General features: G+C 32.0%; 1 protein-coding gene across 50 annotated transcripts in view; it reads left to right on the forward strand.

Annotated features, from left to right (window-relative positions):
• Positions 1–21,630, forward strand: part of LOC145258325 (centaurin-gamma-1A-like) — a 511,784-nt gene that overhangs the window by 402,659 nt on the left and 87,495 nt on the right. For 36 of the 50 annotated variants that reach the window (XM_080116465.1, XM_080116462.1, XM_080116457.1 and 33 more), the window contains one exon: positions 6,639–6,725. The exons of the other annotated variants lie outside the window; for them this stretch is intronic. In XM_080116465.1, the coding sequence (XP_079972591.1) occupies positions 6,639–6,725 (87 nt within the window). The remainder of the gene's footprint in view (positions 1–6,638; positions 6,726–21,630) is intronic. 50 annotated transcript variants of the gene reach the window in all.

The raw sequence follows: 21,630 nt of genomic DNA on the forward strand, positions 1-21,630 counted from the left end.
ATATTATTTATAAGAAACGTTTTTATGTTTCATAACCTTGAAATATATATATATATATATATATATATATATATATATATATATATAATGTGTGTATAGAGATAGATAGATATGATAACTAATGAAAAATAAAATAGGAAAATTTATTAAATGATCAAGTCAATACTTGAAATATGATTGCTAATTTTTAATTTTAGAATAAAGTTTCTTCAAGAAATAAAATTTATGGAATTTTAATTGAGTGCATTTTCAAATAAATTATTCAATAAAAATCATTAATGCTTTGATTGTCTCCTCTTTTCCCTACAAGAAGTTTTCAAAAAATGAAAAACAAGAAAAAAAAATACTTCCGGTTAGTTAAAGTGCATTAGTGCTGAGTTATTTTTTTACAACAAAAAATTGGAGCATACCGTGTGAACGATAAAAGGGACTACAATGATGGAAGACTATCACGAAAATATTATATCTAGCAAGAAAAGACGAAAGACAGTAACTGCTAGGTGGAAAGACTATTAATCTTGTAGCAACAAACCATGTGAAACCTGTCTTTGCAGGTTTTTTTTTTTATCGTAGTATCTCATCCACAGACACCTGTTTTGCTATATCATGACTGATATTGTGAGTATTCAAGCTGAGATCCAAAAGTAGACTGTCGGTGTTATTAGTCTATACATCACGAGACGAGGAGAAATTGTAATGTTTTTGTTTTTTTTAATGGCTCCAGCGATTAGTACTAAGATATGAAATGTTAAACGAAAGATTTTTAGTGTTAATACAAAAAAAAAAAGAATGTTCTTGTCTCTCCCTTTTTATTCGGGGCACAGATATTTTATCTTTTTTTTTTTCTTTTATATCAGAGTTTTAAATCTTAAAAAAAAAAAATTAGGAACTCTAACTTCCACTCCCTACAAGAAAGAAAAAAAAAAATATTCTTGTTTCCTTCTTATATTAAACAAAAGAGAAAAAATAATTCTTATCTCTCCCTTCAGTTATTTTATCTTTTTTTTTTTTTTTTTTTCTTATTTAAGATTTTTTAATCTTAAAAAAAAAAAAATATATATATATATATATATATATATATATCTAGGACCTCTAACCTCTACTTCTCAAAAAAAAAAAAGAAAGAAAAAAGTTCCTGTTTCCTTCTGCATGGTCATCATGCAATTTATATTAAAAAACAAAAATTACTTCACAAGATCATACTCTCGCCCTCAGAACCCTTGACTTGCATCTTATTACTGCATCTTCTCATTAACGCTATCACGACATGTATTTGATTGTTGTCTCATTGGCCAGTTCAAAAAAGAGAAAACATATTTTTTTACAATCACAGTGGCTTCAGAAAAGGTCACATCCCATATTAAACTTGACATTTTGTTACATTCAGCCTTGAGGGGGGGGGGGTACTTAAAAATTTAATCTATTTTTTTATGCAACTTTTGAGGTTTCAAGTTGAACACAAATAGATTTTTTCCTAACATTTTTATTAGTTTTAATACTAATATTTTATATTTCAGTGCTTTTTTAATTTTTTTTTTGTTTCCCCAAATTATCAAGATATGTCATAAAATTATCAACATATGTCATAAATCTGTTTTTTCATTTGATTGACAGGTTATGCAATTTAGAATTTAAATTTGATAGTCCCTTTCGCATCATAATATAATAGCCATATTAAAAAAACACACACTTTTTAAACATTTCTATGATATAAAAATAGTTGACGATTGTGCAATATACTTAACACAAAAAAAATGGGGTGAAAAAAATCAAATTGCTAACAAGTAATTGCTACAAACGGTAATAAAGGTTTTCTACTTAGATGCATATTTTTTTTTTTTTTTAAATCTTCTGAAAGCATTTTTATTTTAATTTAAAATTTTGTTCAAATTCCATATTATTGCAGTCTAAATTCGAAATGGCAGCCTCGAATAACTGTTAAGATCCATATGGTCACGCAATCTTGAATCAATCTTTTTTACAAACCTCTATGGTAACTATACAAACTCTGAAAAAAATAAAAATACATAATACTTTAAAAAAGTCTGAAAACTGAAAAGCTATACAAGTTGATACAAAGTTAAATTTCCTTGCATTTGGTATAAATTATTTTTTATAAACTTTTTTGTTTTCACTCCTTTTTTTTGTCAATAATACTGCACAATCACTAAATATTCAAAATAAGAATAATGATTTAACAATTTAAATTTATCTTCTACATTTTAAAACAATTTCTCGATTCACACTAAAATACAAACATTTTTTAATTAGTTTTTGTTTTTTAGCCTTTTCTCGTTCAAATTCGGACAGGATTATAAATGAAACATGTAATATTATCTTATTGTAATTATATTATTGGATTAAGATGTAAGTTTTTTCTTTCATTCTCTTATCATAGTCTAATAGATATCTTGATTAATATAAAGACGCTCTGAATAAAAGATATAATTTTTGAAAACTTAAGATATTTTTTAAAACAATATTTCAAACTCAAATGGAAAAATAAAAAACATGATTCTCATTTAAAATTTGACTTAAGAAAAAAAAATAGACAAATCTTTATGGTGTACATTAACCATCACGGAACTAAAGAAGAAGCTTTTAATTGATATAAAGAAATTCTGAATAAAATGATACACAAGTTTTTGAAAAAAAAAAAATTAAAGACTCGAGATATTTTTTAAAAACTATTCCCAGCTCTCAAATGTCAAGAAAACTTTTTTTTTTTTTTTTTTTTTTTTAATTAAAAAAAAATTCTTTTGTTGCATAAATTGTGAGAGATTTACAGCTATTAAAACAATTTTATCCGGTGGGAAAAAAAAAAAAATCCTAATGCCAAACACTTTGTGAAGAAATTTTTATCATTAAAAGTATTTTATTTTGATTTTTATTTTATTTTATTTTTTTTTTTGTGAAGTTTTTGGTTTTAACTTATACATTTTGCAGGGTTTTCATTTCAAAGGACTCAAGATTTTGGGGGACAGCTTTTTTTATTATTATTATTCTTATTTATTACTTTTATTTTTGTTCAACCTTTTAAACAAAATTTTTATTTTTAGATCCATAGGAACCCGAAAATTTCTTGCCGGCAGCTGGTGTTACTCTCTTTCTCTCTCTCTCTCTCTCTCTCTCTCTCTCTGCGTGGATCTTTGTTATTTCTCTGTATTTATCGTTTGCACGCTGCATGGTCGGAATGTTTTTATAAAATCTAACTGCATTCAAACAAAAGATGAATTTTTGCACGGCTCTGTCCTATCCGTGTTTTCTCTCGTCCCATGTTTTATATAAATAAGTGATCTACGTGTATTTGTCATATTTTATGTCTACGTTTATAGTTTATGTCTATGTTTATATTTATTATATTTCTGTCTACTGTGTTGAATTGTTCTCTTATTTGTTTGCATTTTTATCAATAACTGCTGCATGCGACTAATAAAGCCAGTGGTGATTACAGTGCAACTAGTAATTAATCCATTACTAATCCATGCTAATCTACTTTTTTTTTCTTTTTTTTTTTTTTTGCATATATGAAAACAGATATTAATATATTTCTTGAAATGAAAAATTGCTTAAAACAAGGGGCAACATAGAAAACAACTTTAAAAGTATTTTGTTTTTGTTTTTTTCGGAACTTCATCAAAATAAAATGAAGTCTTTTGAAGTTGAGGGTGAAACAAATTGACAGCTACGTGTGAAAGGTTAAGACATTTTCTATTTCGATTCTATTTGTTTGGCATAAAACAAATAAATAGTTTGAATTATTCAAATTACAGTGGAACAATAAATTTGTCGCCCTAAAGAAAACAACACTACAGCTTTATTTTAAAATTTTTATTGAAAAAAATCAATTCCAATAACATTATGTAGTAGAGATAACTATTCACTGTATCTGCCTTCAGCCTCAATCAGCACCTTGATACAGGTCCGGAACTGAGAGTATGCCTTTTCCACAAGCATCGGCGGATGGTCGCGATTGGGCTGGCTTTGGTGTTGTGGAAGGTCATGTTGGTGATGTTCTCAACGTACGACCACACAAAGTAGTTCAGCAGGTTCATGTTGTTTATATGGGGAGCAGGGCTTTGATGTTATGGGAGGCCATGTTAGTGATATTCTCAACGTATGACCAAACAAAATAGTCCAGCAGGTTCAGGTCAGGGGAGGAGAAGGGCAGTGGGAGAAGGGTACAAAGTCGTAGCAGTCCTTCTGAAACCAAGCCTGGGTCTCTTTGGACTTGTGGGCCAACGCCGAGTCCTACTGCCACACCCACGGTCTGCCAGCAGCCACTTGATTGCACCAGGGAATCACCACACTCTTCAGCACATCCACGTACACTTTGGTGTTGACTTTCAAGCCGACTTTGAAGATGTGAGGTGGCATGATGCAGCCCTCGCTTGGAACCACATGAAAGACCATAACTGTAGCCGGAAACTTTATTGAGCTGTCCCCTCAAGTGTTGAACCATCCGAATTTACATTTTGAGGGTGTTGGCAATGGTCCTGTTGTCATAAATTGGATTGGTAGAGAGCACGAGTTGTACAGCAGCACATCTCCAATCTCACTTGTTGAACATTGTGTCACTTGGGATTTGTACACAACTGGCCAACTAGTAGATGGTCTGCAACAAAAAAAAGAAAACCGGTTTTCTTCAACCGGACATGGAATCATGTTGTCTTTTCTAGGGCGACAATTTTATCATTCCATTCTGTATAAATCCTCATCTAAAAAATTTCAATTCATTTTTTTTTATCACTTATATATAAAGGGCTACTATTTGGGATCTTGTCTGCAGTTGGCTATGGGGAGTTGGGCAGCAAGATGTTTGTTTGAATTACATTTAACCTACTCACGGAAATGAAGGGAATTCCAAAATCTAGCAGTCCAAAGGAAGAAACTATTAAAGTAAAAGACTTTCTACCATCTAAGAACCTTAATAGTGAAGGAGTGCGATTTTGCTGCTTGACAGGTTAGTCAGGGGTATTCACGTCATAAGGGCATAAGTGCTATCAGTTCATTAGATCACATTCCATTAAATTACTTGTAAAACAGACACAGGAATGCAACATTTTGGAGATGGGACTGAGGTTGGTGCTTGACAGACAGTGTGGGATCTATTAGATTTGAGTCTTTCTCTTTTTTAGTGAGAGACAGCCCATGTATCGCAACAATGCTCCATGTATGGGCGAATGGTAGCTTGTTGTAAAGATATAGGATATTCTCAGGTACGAGTAATTTTCTAGCATGGTAGAGGGATCCCGCCTTCTTTATTGGCATAAAATAACATCCAAGATGAGAATAGTCGCCTGAAGAATTCAGATTATCAATCCTCGTTTAAAAAAAAAATGAAAAAAAATGCAGTTTCTGTTTACTATTGTCGACATAAAATAGGGGTCAGAAATTATACATCATCATATCGAATGATTCTGTTGTTGGTATTGGTTTCCTTGATATTTTTCAAGTCAAGACATCAGGATTTCTGGGGCAGACCATATGAAGGTTACCAACATCATAAGTGAAAATAATTTTTGTGGAATCAACTGGATTTGAACATAGAAAACTCAGGTTGTCAGTCCATATCGTTAACCACCTCCCAGAAAATTACACAGAACACGATACAGTGACCAACACCAATTTTACCTTGAATCACCATATCATTGGCACATATCTCCTGAAAGTCCATTCCAAGATTTATAGATCCTAATTTCATACTTTTTTTTTTTTAATGCAGAACATTTCACACATAGCCACTAATTTGTCTCACTTTTAATTAGAATAAAATAAAAATAAACTGATTTTTATTTGCACAATTAAAAAAAATCAGTATTGAACCAGAACCTGACCCAAGGTCACATCGGCATCTTTTGGCAGTTTACAGTAAGCAGCTGGAAAAAAAACAAAAAAACAATGCGAACGCTACCAAGCAATAATTTCAAAAATGCTTAAAACAAAACTACAAGAGAAGAGTTTTATATAATTTCTTTTTTTTTTTTTTTTTTAAGAAAGATATATGAATTTTTTTTTTTTTTTTTAAAGAAATATCTAAAAAAAATATGTTCTTCTTTAAGACAAAAACATGAGAACAACTATGGAGGAAAATCAACTTTTTCATTTTTCATGGGAAGTATCTAAGAATTTTTTTTTTTTTTGCAAGAAAATTATCAATAAAATAAATTTTTTTAATTTTTGTAATAATTTTTTTTTTTTAGTCATAGAAACTATTATGATTAAAAACTTTTTTTATATTTAAGAAAATTATTAGAAAAGTGTTTGTTTTTTTTTGTTTTTTTTAGCAAAACAATTTTTTCATCTGATAGCTAATCACTAATTAATCATATCAGCTTTTTTTCAGCAGCTTAGCATAAACTGCCAGAAGATGCCAATGCGACTTTTAGTCAGTTTCTGGCAATCAATCAATTTTTCTTGTGATGAAATTTTAAAAGAGACAAAATGTTTGAAGTTGTTTTTTATTTTTATTTTTGTCACTGTTTTTTATCTTTTGTGATTTTGTTGATGGTTGAAATTGCAACCAGAACAAGTTCGACACGGTGGTAAAAAAAAAAAGAAAAAAAACGTTTACACCGAAACAATTGCTTCTCCGCTGAACTAACCACCAATAAAACCATGTACTACTACGTTTCCAGGACAAACCAGAAGGGAAAGATTTACCTACACCAAGCAGTACGCCTACGCAGAGTAGGAAAAATCGACGACGATCAAATCTGTTCAATGTAAGCAGACATTACCTATCTGAAATCTGCATCCCTCAGTTTTATCCATAAACCATGCTCCCTCCCCCATCCCAGACTTTTTTTTTTCTCTCCTAACTTTTGTCATTTTTTCATTTTTTTATTTACCCTTAATTTTAAAGACCTTTAATATTTAAAAAAAAAAAAGTGCTCCCCCTTATTCAATTTTTTTTTTTATAGAATACTCCTATATTCCTCTGACATTCCTCAATATTATTTTTACACCCTCTCCTTGTATTTGTATAAAGTTCCGTCTCCCTGTATTTTTTTTAATTCCTCCTCCCCATAATTTTTTAATCCCTCCTGCCTTCCCATTTTTTCTTAATGTATCATCCTTTTATTAGCAAAACTTTTTTCCTCCCCTTTATTTTTCAGACCCTTTTTTATTTTTTTTTAGTCCTCTTTTTGCTTCTCTCCTTTATATTTCATCTCCCCCTTCCATTTTTTTTTTTAACTTCCTTCTATTCCTTATTTTTTATCCTTCTCCTTCTTATGTTTTACCCTCTTCCTTGTCCCCATTATTTTTGAACTCCCTGATTTCTCTTAACTCAATCCTCCTCTACATCTCAGGACACTTCATTCCTCATATTTAAAAAAAAAAAATTAAAAAAAAAGTTCTTTCCCTATATTTTTAAAACATCACCTCTGTATTTTTCATCCTCTCCCATATTCTTTTTTATATAAAAACAAAAAAATAATTCTCATCTTTCCCTTATTTGGGGCACAGTTATTTTATCTTTTTTTTTTTTTTTCTTAAGATTTTTATATATATATAAAAAAAAAAAACAACAACAACAAAAAAAGCTATTTTTATATCTAGGATCTCTAACCTCTACTTTTCACAAAAGAAAAAATGTTCCTGTTTCCTTCAGCATGGTCATCATGTAACTTATATTAAAACAAAAATTACTTCATAACATCATACTCTCGCCATCGGGGCCCTTGACTTGCATCTTATCACTGCATATTCTCATTAACGCTATAGCAACACGCATTTGATTGTTGTTAATTTTTATTATACAAGAAAGAGAAAAATATTCTTGAATAGTGCATTGAGATTTTCTTAACAATTCCCATTCAATCTTATATATTAGCAGGGAGCATCCAGCTTTGCAGGGTCGTAAAATATGCTTATATATATTTTAATTCATGCAAAATTCGTATTTACTATTACAAACTCAATTCTCATCGAATAGTAACGAAGTCCTGACCTTAACCTTTGAAAAATAGTGTGCAACAACCCTAGATCGAAGACTATCATCATGTCAGGTTTGGTCATGATCGGTTTAGTGGTGTGGGCTGTAGAAGAGTATATATACATAGACCATGACCTTGATCTTTGACCTCAACCTTGAAAAATGGTATGTGCCGTCCCTAGGTAAGGACCATCATCATGCCAGATTTGGTCATGATTGGTCCAGTGATTTGGGCTCTAGGAGAGTTATACACACACAAAGAATGCTACTATTTTATATATATATATATATATATATATATATATATATATATATATATATATTATATTTTACCTAATATATAGTATTGATTTCAAGTTTTAAAAAAAAAAAATGACTTGGGTGCCATCAGCTAGAATCAAAGCCAAAACATTTAGTGCTCCAACCACGTGCCCTACCAGTGTAACTATCGACAGTTAGATAAGAAAGATTTAATATGCAACAACTTGAAAAAATAAATGAAATTTGGGCATGCACAGGAAGAAATAGAAATATGTCGGGAAATTGAAATGAACATTTTACATTTCAACTTGTCGATATATGTCAGTATGCATTATTCATCCATCCAAACAAAGATTTTACTCATTATAAACCATCCTTGGTGTATGATTACTATTTCCTGTTAATTTTAGTGTTATGTCACTAGTAGCGTAAGAGTTTATTCGTTAAATGTCTACACATGCATCTACATTTTTTTTTTTTTCTTTTTCAAAGACATCACCACTTATCAAGGCCAAGAGGCCACACGAGGATAAGGGTTAAAGAGTGTACAGTAGACAATTGGACAATATAGTAATGGTTAGTAATGGAGATTCGGTAAATTTGTTAACTTAAGTGAAACGGCTCATCAAAAACTTGTTTATGTTAGACTTGAAGACAACAATATTGTAGTCAGCTGGAAAGCAGAAAAACGGAAGACAATTCCACAGGCGTGCAGTTCTAAGGAAGAAGCCTTGCTCATGGAATCTACATTTAGGTTTAGGCACAGATAAAGAATGGGGGAAATTATTGATAGTGTTTTCTGCTAGACGGGTGTTTCTTGTAGAAGTTTGGCAAGGGGGGGGAGCCATAGATTGGCGCTTAGTCGAGCACTTACTGTTTTATTTATAAAGATATGGACGAAACACACTACACTATATAAAAGATGGTAATTTCTGTCAAATCTTTGCAGAGCAAGAAGAAAAATAAACCCGATAAGTAATCTATTTTTCGTTATAAATTTATTTCGCCTACATCAGATCGTAGAGAATATCGGATGAGTAGACCAGCTGTGGTTTAACTGAAGAATAAGAACATTCACACCGTCGTTTTTTTTTGTTTTTTTTTTTTAGGGTGGGCAGCTGCTACTCATCTGAAGATCTTTAACATTTACGTTTCAAAACTTATTTTATTTCTAAAACTTAATTTCATATAAATTTAAAATTGTCTCCTTCCCCCCTCCCCAACTTCATCTCACGTGCTAGTTGCTTCTTCCAATATGGTGTTTCCGAACGCTCATAATAAAGACTTAACTTTGAATAAACAAGATGTGAAAGGACAAGATTTTTACCATTTTGGGTGCGAAGGTGCTTCATAGTGTCAGCGTGAATGTTCAGAAGAAAGAAAAAATAACGATACCATGTCAGCCGTATAATTTTTTTCCGCATATTGATGCACATGTGCAAAAAATTTCATAATTTGATAAAACCACGTAGGTTTTTTTTTTTTTTTTTTTTTTAAGCAAATCTGATGCCATTTTTGGATTCCTCGGGTAAAAAAAAAACTGGATTTTCAGGGTTGCATCATGTACCAAACTTCCAACTTTCAAGAAAATGTAATTATTAAAGTGTTGCTCCGATGCAACATTTAGCAAAACAAACAATGCTCTAATTTGTAAAACATTTGGAGTTAGATGCTCAAATTTTTAGGTTAGTTTTTATGATGTCTATGGGTTTCAATTCCGTGATGATTTGACGTGGAATTATCCATTTTATCAAACGGGTAAAATTCCCAGAATAGAACAGCTTGGCAACTATTTTTGACCACTTCCAAAATCAAGATGCAATGATACTAAATCTTGAATCCTTATCCTAATTTTGATCAAAATCCATTTTGATTTTAGAAAATGTCTCAAATTTAAGGCTTAAGGAGTTTTCTCAGGAGGAATGAAAATTTAGGGATCTTGCTTAAGTTAGGCACGATGTTGGTTTTTTTAATGTGAACCCCCCCCCCCAGCTCTAGGGATACTTTGAATTGAGACATAATTTATAATTACCTTACTCCAAAAGGATTTCTCTTTCACTGACTGCGGATAGAAAGAATGAAATGTATTGAAACAGATACTACACCTTGCTCTTATCCAAAAGACTAAGGAAGTCAAGTGCTATTTGGTGTTAGATCTTTTGATCGAACGTAGTCGTTAAGAAGCCAAGTTGCTATAGATTTGCTTAGAATATGAAGCCAATCTGGAAACTCCAGACATGGATTCTTCTTTTAGCAAGATACGACCAGGGTGGAAGGGTCCATGTATGATAGTAAAAATACAATCTCAAACTAAATAAAATCTGCCCCATTTTAGGGTCAATGAATGAATAATATTTTCTTAATTTTAAATATTCATTTGAGGCAACACCGATCAAGAAAATACCAACTTTGTGGGTATTTGTTTTGTAGTGTTTTAGTTTTAGCCAGACCTACAAACATATGCACAAACAGCTGCCATTTAGCTTATAGATAATAATCAGTTTAAACATGATGCAAGCTTTCTTTTTTTAATCTGTAATTTAAAAAAAAGATTAAAATGACTGTGACCTCTGACCTATTATGATCCTATTCTCTTTCAAGCCAGAATGCAATTGTATTCATTTGCCATTTTGTTTTATCATGTCTGCTAATTTTTGGAAGCGTTTAAAAAAAAACAACTTTTGTTTCTATTTACCAAATTCTTTACATTTTTCACAATAATTCTGCATCGGTTACGAGGTTTTAGATTTGTTCTCTGAAAACAACAGAAAGTTGTTCCAAATGTTATTCCTCTGCCCAATCGATGCCAATGAATTCTGTTATAAAATTTACCAAAGAAATAATTTCTATAATTTCGAATATTTGGATTACTGTTTTAATCTTTAATACTGTTCTCACAACGTTTCAGTTGATGCGACCTGCAACACTTTTTTGGGGACATCTTGTTGAATACAGGAATACTTATGCTGAACTCTGGAATCCATACGGAATTTTGAGCAGAACCCTTTTATTTAACCCAGAGGAATGTTTAGCCGTAAAATAGAGATTTATTTTCTCTTGTGAATCAATGTCTATGCGAAGCGATTTGGCCATACACTGACCAATCAGATTTGGCCGTACACATTAATTCCATCTGTACCCTGAAAAACTACTTTAGCCTCTTTACGAATCAGTTAGTCAACAGAGAGAACTCTGGAAACATCAAAGAAAGATCTCTCTTCTATTTCCTGTCCCTGTCAACTGGACACTCCAGCATTGACTATCTTTGCCTGAAGATAACTGCTGGCCGACCTTTGACGTTGTAAAGAACTTTCAACTCTTCCTTTTCTTCACTCGGACACGGTCAAACTTTCTTCCACTAAAATAAACCTTTTTTTTTGTTCATTAAAAAAGGTTTTCATTTCCCTTCTTTGCTACGTTTTCATTTACTACTATTAAGATTTAAAAGTGAACCTCACATATCTGAAGGGGTGGCTTGTTCTTGTTCAGTCACCCATAACCAAAGATAGAAGTTTGGAGTAATTTGTAATTGTATTATTAGTATCGCCTGTACTGAGGATTGAACCTTCAACCTCAAAAGAAATGTCAGAATTATTACTGAGCACTTTCATCTGTTGCACCATGTCCTTAAAAAAAGGTTAGAGGTTGCATTTACTGAAAAGTACAAATAGCACGGCAGATGAGAACAGTAGTTCAAACAATCTAAGTAATGCAAGTTATCAATCCTCATCTAAAAAATTTTGAAATATAAAAAAATAATTTAATTTGAAAACTTTAAAAAAACAAATATTTTATTTTCTTAAATGATTAAAAAAAAATGTTTTTCTGACACTTTCGATATTAGACACGTTTTTTCCAAGAAGACTTTTTTTTTTTTCTTCATTATTCTGGCCATATTAAACCCAGATATCAGGATATATCTGGTGTTATTAACAGTTGTTATCAGATAATCATTAATAACGTTGGATATATCATTTTCTTTGTCTTCATGAGGGGCTGACCCCATCAGAGTTAATACCACCATAAAAAATAAAGAGGAAAAATTTTTTTTTAAGTATTCCGAATGTGTGTTTCACTGAAAATCTTTAAAAAGAAAAACATGTTTAATCGTTTAATGAATATAACATTATTTCATCTAAAATTTTAATATTAACCTTACAAAATAATATTTTCAAAAATTTTACGAAAGTATTTCTGTTTAAATAATAAATTGTTACTTGAAGCTTAGCTTTTATTTAATTTATAAACTTGCATATGAAATAGAGAAAAAAAAAATTTGTTTTTAATTTTTAACCAAGAATTTCATTGTATGAAAAAAAAAAAAAAAAAAAAATCATAAAAGAATTCATAAATTTGACTTGTGACTAATGACTATTAATATTTATATAATAATTAATCTGACCTGTGGAGATTCCACAGTTTTTATTTTACTAAATATAATTTAGTTTTAATATTAATATTTCTTTTGAGACAATATATGTATAGTTTAAAAATAATAAGAAAAAAATGGCTTTCTTCTTCTGTAAAATAAATTGTTGTTAGTTAAATAATTTTCTGACTAAAACGAATGTTTTTTCTTTATTATTTCAAATTATAACAATTTAAGTTTTTGTTTTATTTTTGCTGTAAAAAATAATTGTCTGCGAAATATAATTTTTTTTTTCCACCTTTTAATGTCACTTTATAATAAGTTGCAGATTATAATTACATGAAAATGAAAATTATGTAGCGTAGGTTTTTAAAACTGGAATGACAGAATTCGATTTGGGAAAAAATTCATTTTAAAATGAGTGATGTTTTATACGCATTTTTAAATTTTTTAAAAAATTCCAAAAATTGTACCTTGTTCTTTTTTGTTAAATGTGGGGGGAAAAAAAAAATATTTTATGCTGATTGATCTGTGTTTCATTTTTGAGGGGAGTTAAAATTATATAAAATTATGACTTCCAAAATTTATTGTTCATAAACAAGGAATACAAGTGAATTATTTCTTTATTTCAGAAAGTTTTGAAAATTTTACTTTCTTTAGAGGGGAACGGTTAGCAAAAACAAATATATGTATATATATATATCCTGGTTTCTCTAATTATCTGCTTTTGACAATTGTTGACCAATTTAGGTTGATTTTTTTATGTTGGGAAATTTAAGGAAAAAAAATCATTGCGGATATATATGCCACTTTCTCCCCCCCCCCCCACTCCCCCCCCCCCCAAAAAAAAACATATTTTACTAAAACTTGTTTTAAAAGACTTCTCAGATAATTCCTTGATTATTCAAATTACTGCTCTCGTATTGGTGGCTATTTTCATGTTTCGGCTGATGTAACCTCCAACCTTCTTCAGGTGCATCTTTTGAAACTTGGGAAATTTCATGCTGAACTCGGAAAACCTATCTTATCCCTCACTGCCAGGGGTCGATTATTCCATGTGATAATTATTATTCACCATTATTATCACGGGTTCTAAGGATTAAAGCTTCAACGTCCAGAAGATTTGTATTATTTGGATTCTTTGAACTACTATTCTCATCTTTGCTGTTATTTTTGAGTTTCCGTCAATGTAACCTCCAATCTTAATCAAGTGTATCTTTGTCGAATTCTGGAAATTTTGATGAACTTGAATTAGCATGGAATTTCGATCTGTGGAGGGTAGCATGCTCTCATCCCATCCGTCATAACCGGGTAGAAGTCTTAAGTAATTCACAGTTGTAATCTGAGTGTTGCACTGAGAAATGGAACCTTCAACCTCTAGAAAAGTATCGCTTAAAACTGAATTTTAACACATACTTTATCTGCTACGCCACAGGTCCTTGCGGTCCTGGATATGACCTGAAACTATATCCGATGATGAGGCCCCAGCTTGCGGGCTTTGGGGAGTAGGCAGCCACCCTTTAATTGCCATTGCTCCCAGGTCCACTGTGACCCGGAGTGGTAGTACCTGTTAGGGTCCCAACTATGGGTTAAATAGAAACTGACTTAAAAAAAAACGAATATACTCTATTAAAAAATTGTTCTTCAAAATCACTGGATTCGGCATTAAATAACCTGAAAAGGGTTGATATGCCGTAAAACAAACAAACAAACAAACAAACGGGTCCTTGCAAACCTGAAAATGGTCAGAGGTTACATTTGTCAAAACGTTGTGAAATCAACATTCCAAAATAAGAACAAGGGTCATTTAAAAAATTCTGAATCCCGGAATACTTCCGCTTTGAACTGATTGTAAACTAACAGTTCACCAGGTTTTGGGGGGGGGGGGGTCATTGGCCGAAATATTGTTAAAATAGCAACCAAGATGTCAGTAGTAGTCCAAATAATACAAAATATCGATTATTTTATTGTTTGCTCAAAAAATTATAAATGAAACTAAAATGTTATAAAACTATAACTAATCAATACAAATGTTTTAATTTGTTATTTATAAAACGAGAGTGGGGGGGTGTAAAATAAGCTCAAATATATTTTAATTCATGCAAATTTCATATTATAGAACTAATTCCTTATTGAATATTATATCATACTTGATATATAGTAGTGATTTCAAAAGTTAAATTTAAAAAAAAAAGAAGCTATGAATGAATTTGTGCAAAAGTGATAGAAATGTCAGCAACTTGCCAACATATTTTTGTATCCATTATTCATCCATCCAAACAAAGATTTTACTTGTTATATATAAATCATCCTTGGTGTATGATTATTATTTCCTGTTAATTTCAGTGTTAGGTGATCAATAGTTTAAAAGTTTATCGATTAAATATTTTCATACAGATACAGACTCATACATACATCTACTGTTTTATTTATATAGATTATTTATAAAATTATTTTATGTAAAAAAAAAAAAAAAAAAAAAATTTCATTTAAATGAATATTTGTTCAGAATTTTAAAACCAGAAACGAATATTAGTTTAAATGTTTTGAAATTCCTTTCAACTTTCAAAGAGTAACTAAGTGATTTTTTTTTTGATTTTTTTTTGCAACTATTATCACATGAAAATGGCTGACTTATTTACAAAGAAACTGAAATGTGTTCTGATGGATTTAATTTTTTTTTTTTTTTTTAAATAGTTTTTACAATTTTAATTTCTATTCTTTTGCATTTTTATTTCAATAAATATTTCATAAGTAGAAAAATTAAAAGTATATCTAAGATACACACATGCACATGTAGTTGTCACATAATTTTTAAAGATTCATATTTTAAGAACTAGCCTGGATGCCCGGCGTTGCTCGGGGTCTTTGGAAGTGTGTGTTGAGCAAAACAATAAAAAAAAAAAAAAAATGGTAGTAGGCAGACAGGCTCAAACCTGTACCGCGAAGGAGAAAAGGAATGTGAAAAAAAAGAAAAAGTGACATCTTTGCTGTTGTGTCCATCGCCAAACCGGAAGTGACAAAGGTTTAAATTAAGGCTAGTCAATCGAAAAGAGGGGATAACTTTCCAAAATATCGGCTAAAAAAGCAACCCCTCCTTGTAGAAAAGTGCTCAGTTAAGGGTGAAGGATTAATGTCTTTGGCCAATTTTTCTGATATTTATCGTCCAAAGGGCTGAGCTTCAAAATGATACCGATCTCGTGAAAATCCGTCGCCTCTGTCAAAAGTTTTAGGCAGACATACATATATACATTTAAAAAGACAGGTGAGATTTCTATTCTAGATTATTTTTCACATAAATTTTTCTTTCTTTTTTTTATTCTTATTGATCTCAAACACAGCATATTGCCACTTAGTCATAAGGAAACTACTATTTGGGACCTTGTCTTCAGAGGCACTATATAGGGAGTTGAGCAGCGAGATATCTGTTCACATTACATTTAAATTTCAACATGTTAGTACAATCAGGAAAACAAGGAAGAAATTCCAAAATCTAACATTCTGTGGGGAAAAAAACTGTTAGAATGCTACGGACCTTAGCAGTGAAATAGTACGATTTTGCTGCTTATTGTTCCAGTTGGGAATGTGTACGTCAAGGGGCACAAGTGCTATGAGTTCATCAGAGTACACACTATTAAAGTAGTTGTTGAGCAGATACAGGGATGCAACATTGCAGCAGTAGGATAGGGTTTGGAGCTTAGTTAATATTGCAGGGCCTTTTAGATTGGCGGCTCTTTTTTTGGACCCTAAGAGGGAGAGACAAATGGTAGATGTATCAGCCCTGATGTGACTACTTTAATGTTTTTTGTTTTGTTTTCTCGCAGTTGATGCTTGTTTAATGTAGTGGTAGGAGTTTCCTTTTCCTTTTTTTTCTTACTAATTTATCAAAGCCCAGAGCCACTTGAGGATAAGGGTTTATCAGTTTGTGACAGTGAGACAATGCTGATGATTGGTAATGATGGTGGCGATTGGGCTGAACATGATTATTTAAGAGGGTGGTTCAGCAAGAATTTGTTTACGTCTGACTTGAAAACGACTGTTGTAGTCAGTAAGGAAGCAGCCATGCAATATTGTTCCACAGACAGACAAATCTAGGAAAGAAACTTTGTTCATGGAAGTTTCGTTTATTTTTAGGTAGAGAGACAGTGAAAGAGAAACTATTGACAATGGTTGTAGCTGGACAAGGTTTTTTTTTTTTTAAATTTCTGCCATAAAACTGTTAGCTTAGTAGCCGCTGTCTATTGCTAACTAGGGAATGCATAAAGCTTAGGAACATCACGATAGTTAAACAAAACTGAACTTCGAAAATGTGACAGTGATACATGTTCATTCACACAATTCTGAGGCAGCACGTTCAGGACTGCAGAACACAATACAAAAGGAGATGGCTGGTATACATCTCTGAGCAAACACCAGTGTGATTATGCAGAGGGTCTAAGGTTTGGTCTGTTCAGCCGCAGCAGAGGGTACTTATATAGTAGAGCGATGGGGGGGGGGAAGAACCATGAGATAATCTGTAAGCAACAGAAACTTCTGTTACATTTCCGGCAAGTAGACAGAGAGAAGAGGGGCAACTAAGGATTGAAACTCAGTCTAGCATCTTTCATAGGAAGAACGATAGTGCAGAGAAAGAATAGTAACATCTCTTCTGTGAGAACAAAGTAGTAGAGAGGAGACAAGGCCATCGCCCACTAGATTTCGAAGTTTGTTTTGTATTCAGGAAGAATGTGGCAACTGTACTCCATCTTGGCTTATATACAGATAGACGATTGCATCAGGGGTAAGATACCTTCTAGAGCAGTAGAAAGGTTCAAATATTTTTCTAGCAACCTCGACAATGGATGTCGGTTCATATTAGGGCTTGCTGAAAGGCAAGATTTTTCAAAATGGGTCAAAAACTGGTCTTGGCAGAATTTGAATAGTGCTGCCAAATTTTCTGTTTCTTTTAACGAATCAATCTCTATCGATTATATTCCAAACTTTCAAATAATTCCATCATTATAGTAAAGCGATCCACCTTATGGAACTGGTTCTAACTGGTTTAGGGGTTTCACAATGCTGTTTTAAAAATCAAGCAATTGGACAAAGCTTTTTCTAGAGATGCACGGACGGAGTTAAAGATGTTGTTTTAGACACAACACAATAGACAGAGCTTAGAACTGACTCATCTAAAATGCTATTGTTAAACTGAGATGTGATGGACGGATACAATAGGGTACTTTTTCCAAATTCAGTGTGACAGGGGTGGGATTTAGCAGTTCGTTTGGTGAGCTTGGGGTATTTTTATTTAAGAATTACAAGTAGAGTAATTTCTTTGGCGGACATTCTGTGGAAATCGTTATAAAACAAGCATTTAGCTGACCTTGCACAATATTTATGGTTAGAAGCTTGTTTTTGCACCTTATCTGAGAGGGAGAAGGTTGGGAAGACTATAGGGAGGGGGGAGAGGGAGGAAATACAAACTGGTGTAGGTATTGGTGACGCTGTAAAATGTCAGTAAATGAATGCAGAAATTTATTCAGGCGGCACATGGCTGACATTGCACAATATTTTAGGTTAGAAATTTATTTTTGCACCTTGTCTAAGAGAAAGAGAGTAGTGATCGGTGCACCAGCCCAGATATGGCAACAATGCTCAATGCATGTACGAATGGTGGCTCTGTAGTAATAGAGATGTAGATACTGTCAGGCTTAAGAAGTTTTCTAGCCCATTAAAGGGAGTCAACCATCTTTGCAGCAGATTTAGCAACATTTTTTGCAACCATCTTTGCAGCAGATTTAGCAACATTTTTTATATATATACTTATTTCGCTTCATGTTACTTGAGAATGTCTTTTTTTTTTTTTTCTTTACACGGTGGTCACCACTTATCAAGGCCCGGAAGCCACTCAGGGATAAGGGTTATTGCAAGTACATTACGTTAGTGTGGAGATTTTATGAAGTGTTTACTTAAGGGGGCGGTTCATTAGGAATTTGTTAACGTTGGACTTGAACACATCCAAGTTGTAGTCAGGTGGGAAGCAGGCAGACGGAACAGAGTTCTACAGGCGTGCAGTTCTTAGAAAGAAGCTTTGTTCATGGAATCCACGTTTTGATTTATGCACAGATAAAGAGTGGGGGAAATTTTACATACGTAGATTTCTTCTAAGTGAAAATGTTTCTGTGGATCGAACTGGATTCGAACTTGGTGCACCCAGGTTATTAGTCCGTATTATTGACCACTTAGCTACCATCACTTCCGGTCCTGGATATGACCTTAAACTATATCAAATGGTGAGGCCCCAGCTTGCAGGCTTTGGAGAGTGTGAAGCCACGCTTTAATTACCATTGCTCCCAGGTCCACTCCGGCCTGGAGTGGTAGTACCTGTTAGGGTCCTAACTATGGATTAAATAGAAACCGACTTGGAAAAAAAATATATTCTGTTAAAAAATTGTTCTTAAAAATCATTGGATTTGGCATTAACCTGAAAAGGGTTGATATGCCGTAAAACAACCAACCATCACTTCCTGTTTGTTACTCAGACCGAGACACTTTTGGCGATTCCTCCCAAAATGTGTCCCACCTTGAATGAAGCCATTGCATCTTGTCCTTCTCTACCTCTTCTCCAACTTTGTTTCTGGTCCGTTTAACCTCCAAACTTTAAAATAAAAATCCCTTCTATTGTCTGTCGCAGACATCATAGACAGGGTTTTACGTTGCAAATGAAACAGTTACATTCGCGAGTTAATTTTCCAAGTGGCGATTAGAAATAATAAAACGCTTTTTGTGATTGTTTTTTTTTTTTTTTTTCACCAGCAATCTTTCAAAGCTTATTACTGAGCGAAAAATGTTTTTTAATAGTCAATTTTTTTTTTTTTTAATAAAACGAGCAAAGTCAAATTAGTTAAACAATAAAAAGTTTAAAAGAACAATATACTTTTTTAACAAAGGTTGTTTTAAAATAAAATCTGAAGAAATTCGAATGTTTATACTTTCAAGTCTTAACATAAAATTCGGTGCATATCTAGAAATACACTTATTTAAAAAAAAAAAAAAAAAAAAAAAAAATACAGAAAAATCTTTATAATATACATATTAGTCACGGAACGAAAATGTATTCCAAAAATCACATGGGTTTGGCTAATAAATGAAGATATTTAGTTGTCAAAGGTCAGCTAAAGATAAATTCGTTTAGAGTCCTGATAGGAAACTTTTTTCAGTCTTTTGTTATTTTCTTTATTTTTGTATTATCATTATTTATTATTATTTATACAACTTAGTTTCATTCATCTTTGTCATGATGATGATTCCTGCTTTTGTCCTCCAGTGTGTTCATTTCATATGAAAACTCCATCATCACAACAACAATAACCATTCTATTTTTGAATGATGCAGACTACTATTATCATTTTGGATGTTATTCTCACAGCATTTCAGCCAATGTAATCTCTGGTCATCTTCAGGTGCTCTTTTCAAACTCTGGAATCGGTGTGGAAGTTTGAACGGTACTTTTTATTTAATCCATGACAGTATCATGCTCGCGTTCCATCAGACATAACTGTCTAGAAATTTTCACTGATTCACTATTGTATTACTTATATGCGCCATGACGGCTAGAATCCTGAAAAGATCTCTTGGTTGGACTCACTAAAATAGGGGTAAATGTCAGACATCTGGTTGGATGTCCCATCCCCTAGAAGAAAAAGTTTAAGAAAAATGAAAAAAAAAAGAGGGAATTGAACCTTCAACCTCCATAAGACTATCACTTAGAGCTGATTCTTGTGTAGTTCTTTTGTTCCTTGCATCACAGGTCGTTGCAGACAATTCTAGTAAGAATTTTAAAAACCTTTAATCTATTCTTGTTTTAGGTCTGTAGTTGCATTGCTTATTTATATATATATATATATATATATATATATATATATATATATATATATATATATTAGTAAGATTATTTATACAACTATTATTGATTCTTTAGTGTCTCTTTTCAGAGAGTCTACATGGTCAGGCTGAATATCCTTCTTAAGACCAAACTCATTACTGAAAAGAGACACTGCAAAAACATGTATGAACATATGTAGCCAATGTTTGTATAAACTTGCTATAATTGTGCTCTGTTTATTCATTACACACTTTTTGATAAATATGGGAGTTTCAGTGAATTTGCATCTAGGAAACTAAAACTATACAACCATTTTATATATATATATATATATATATATATGAGGAAGTTAAAAGAAAAAGATTGATTCTTTAAGAGGAGACATATTGGGATAATGCAAAATTCAACAAAATGCTTTGGAGTTATATAGAGTATCAATAAAATAAGAAAACGACAATATAAAAATATATACGAATGCATATCGATTTATTTGTTTATTCTAAGGATGATACATCAATTAGAGATGCAGGATAAGTAAAATTCTTTATACCATGGTATTTTGAAGCCTAATGCTTCTCATCAGAAGTGAAGAGAAGATGATGGGTAACATCGCATCCCTATTATGTTACCTAGCATCTTCTCTTCTCTTATGAAAAGTATTAGGCTTCGAAATACCATGGATAAAGTTTTACTTACCCTACACCCCTTTTTGATGTATCATCCTTATTGAATAAATTTATAAACATTAGTATATATTTTTATATTGTTTTTTCTTATTTTATTGATACTATACATGCATCCATATATATATATATATATATAAAGGTATATTTTGGCAGCAAATCATTATTCAAGTACGTCTGAGATTGAACACGATAGTTATTCTTTTTTCCGATTTTTCTGGATATCTTTTCAATCTACCGAGCAGTATTTTTTATTTCAGTTGGCATGTTGTATAAAATGGTGCCCAAAAGTTGTTGTTCAACCATATTTTTTTTCAAGCGCTTTCTATCGGTGCATCTGATCGTCGTCAGGAGCTATTGTTGTTATCTTTTTTTTTTTTTTTTTTTTGAGGCTTGGTGTACTATATACAACGTGCCAGCTGAAATTTTAAAAAAAGACCACTCGGCGAATTGAAAAGCTATCCAGAAAAATCGTAAAAAAAGAATAACTCTGCTGTGTTTAATCAGATGTGCT

This window comes from Euprymna scolopes, chromosome 33 (assembly GCF_053919585.1).
Source record: "Euprymna scolopes isolate OS-2025 chromosome 33, ASM5391958v1, whole genome shotgun sequence".
NCBI lineage: Eukaryota > Metazoa > Mollusca > Cephalopoda > Sepiida > Sepiolidae > Euprymna > Euprymna scolopes.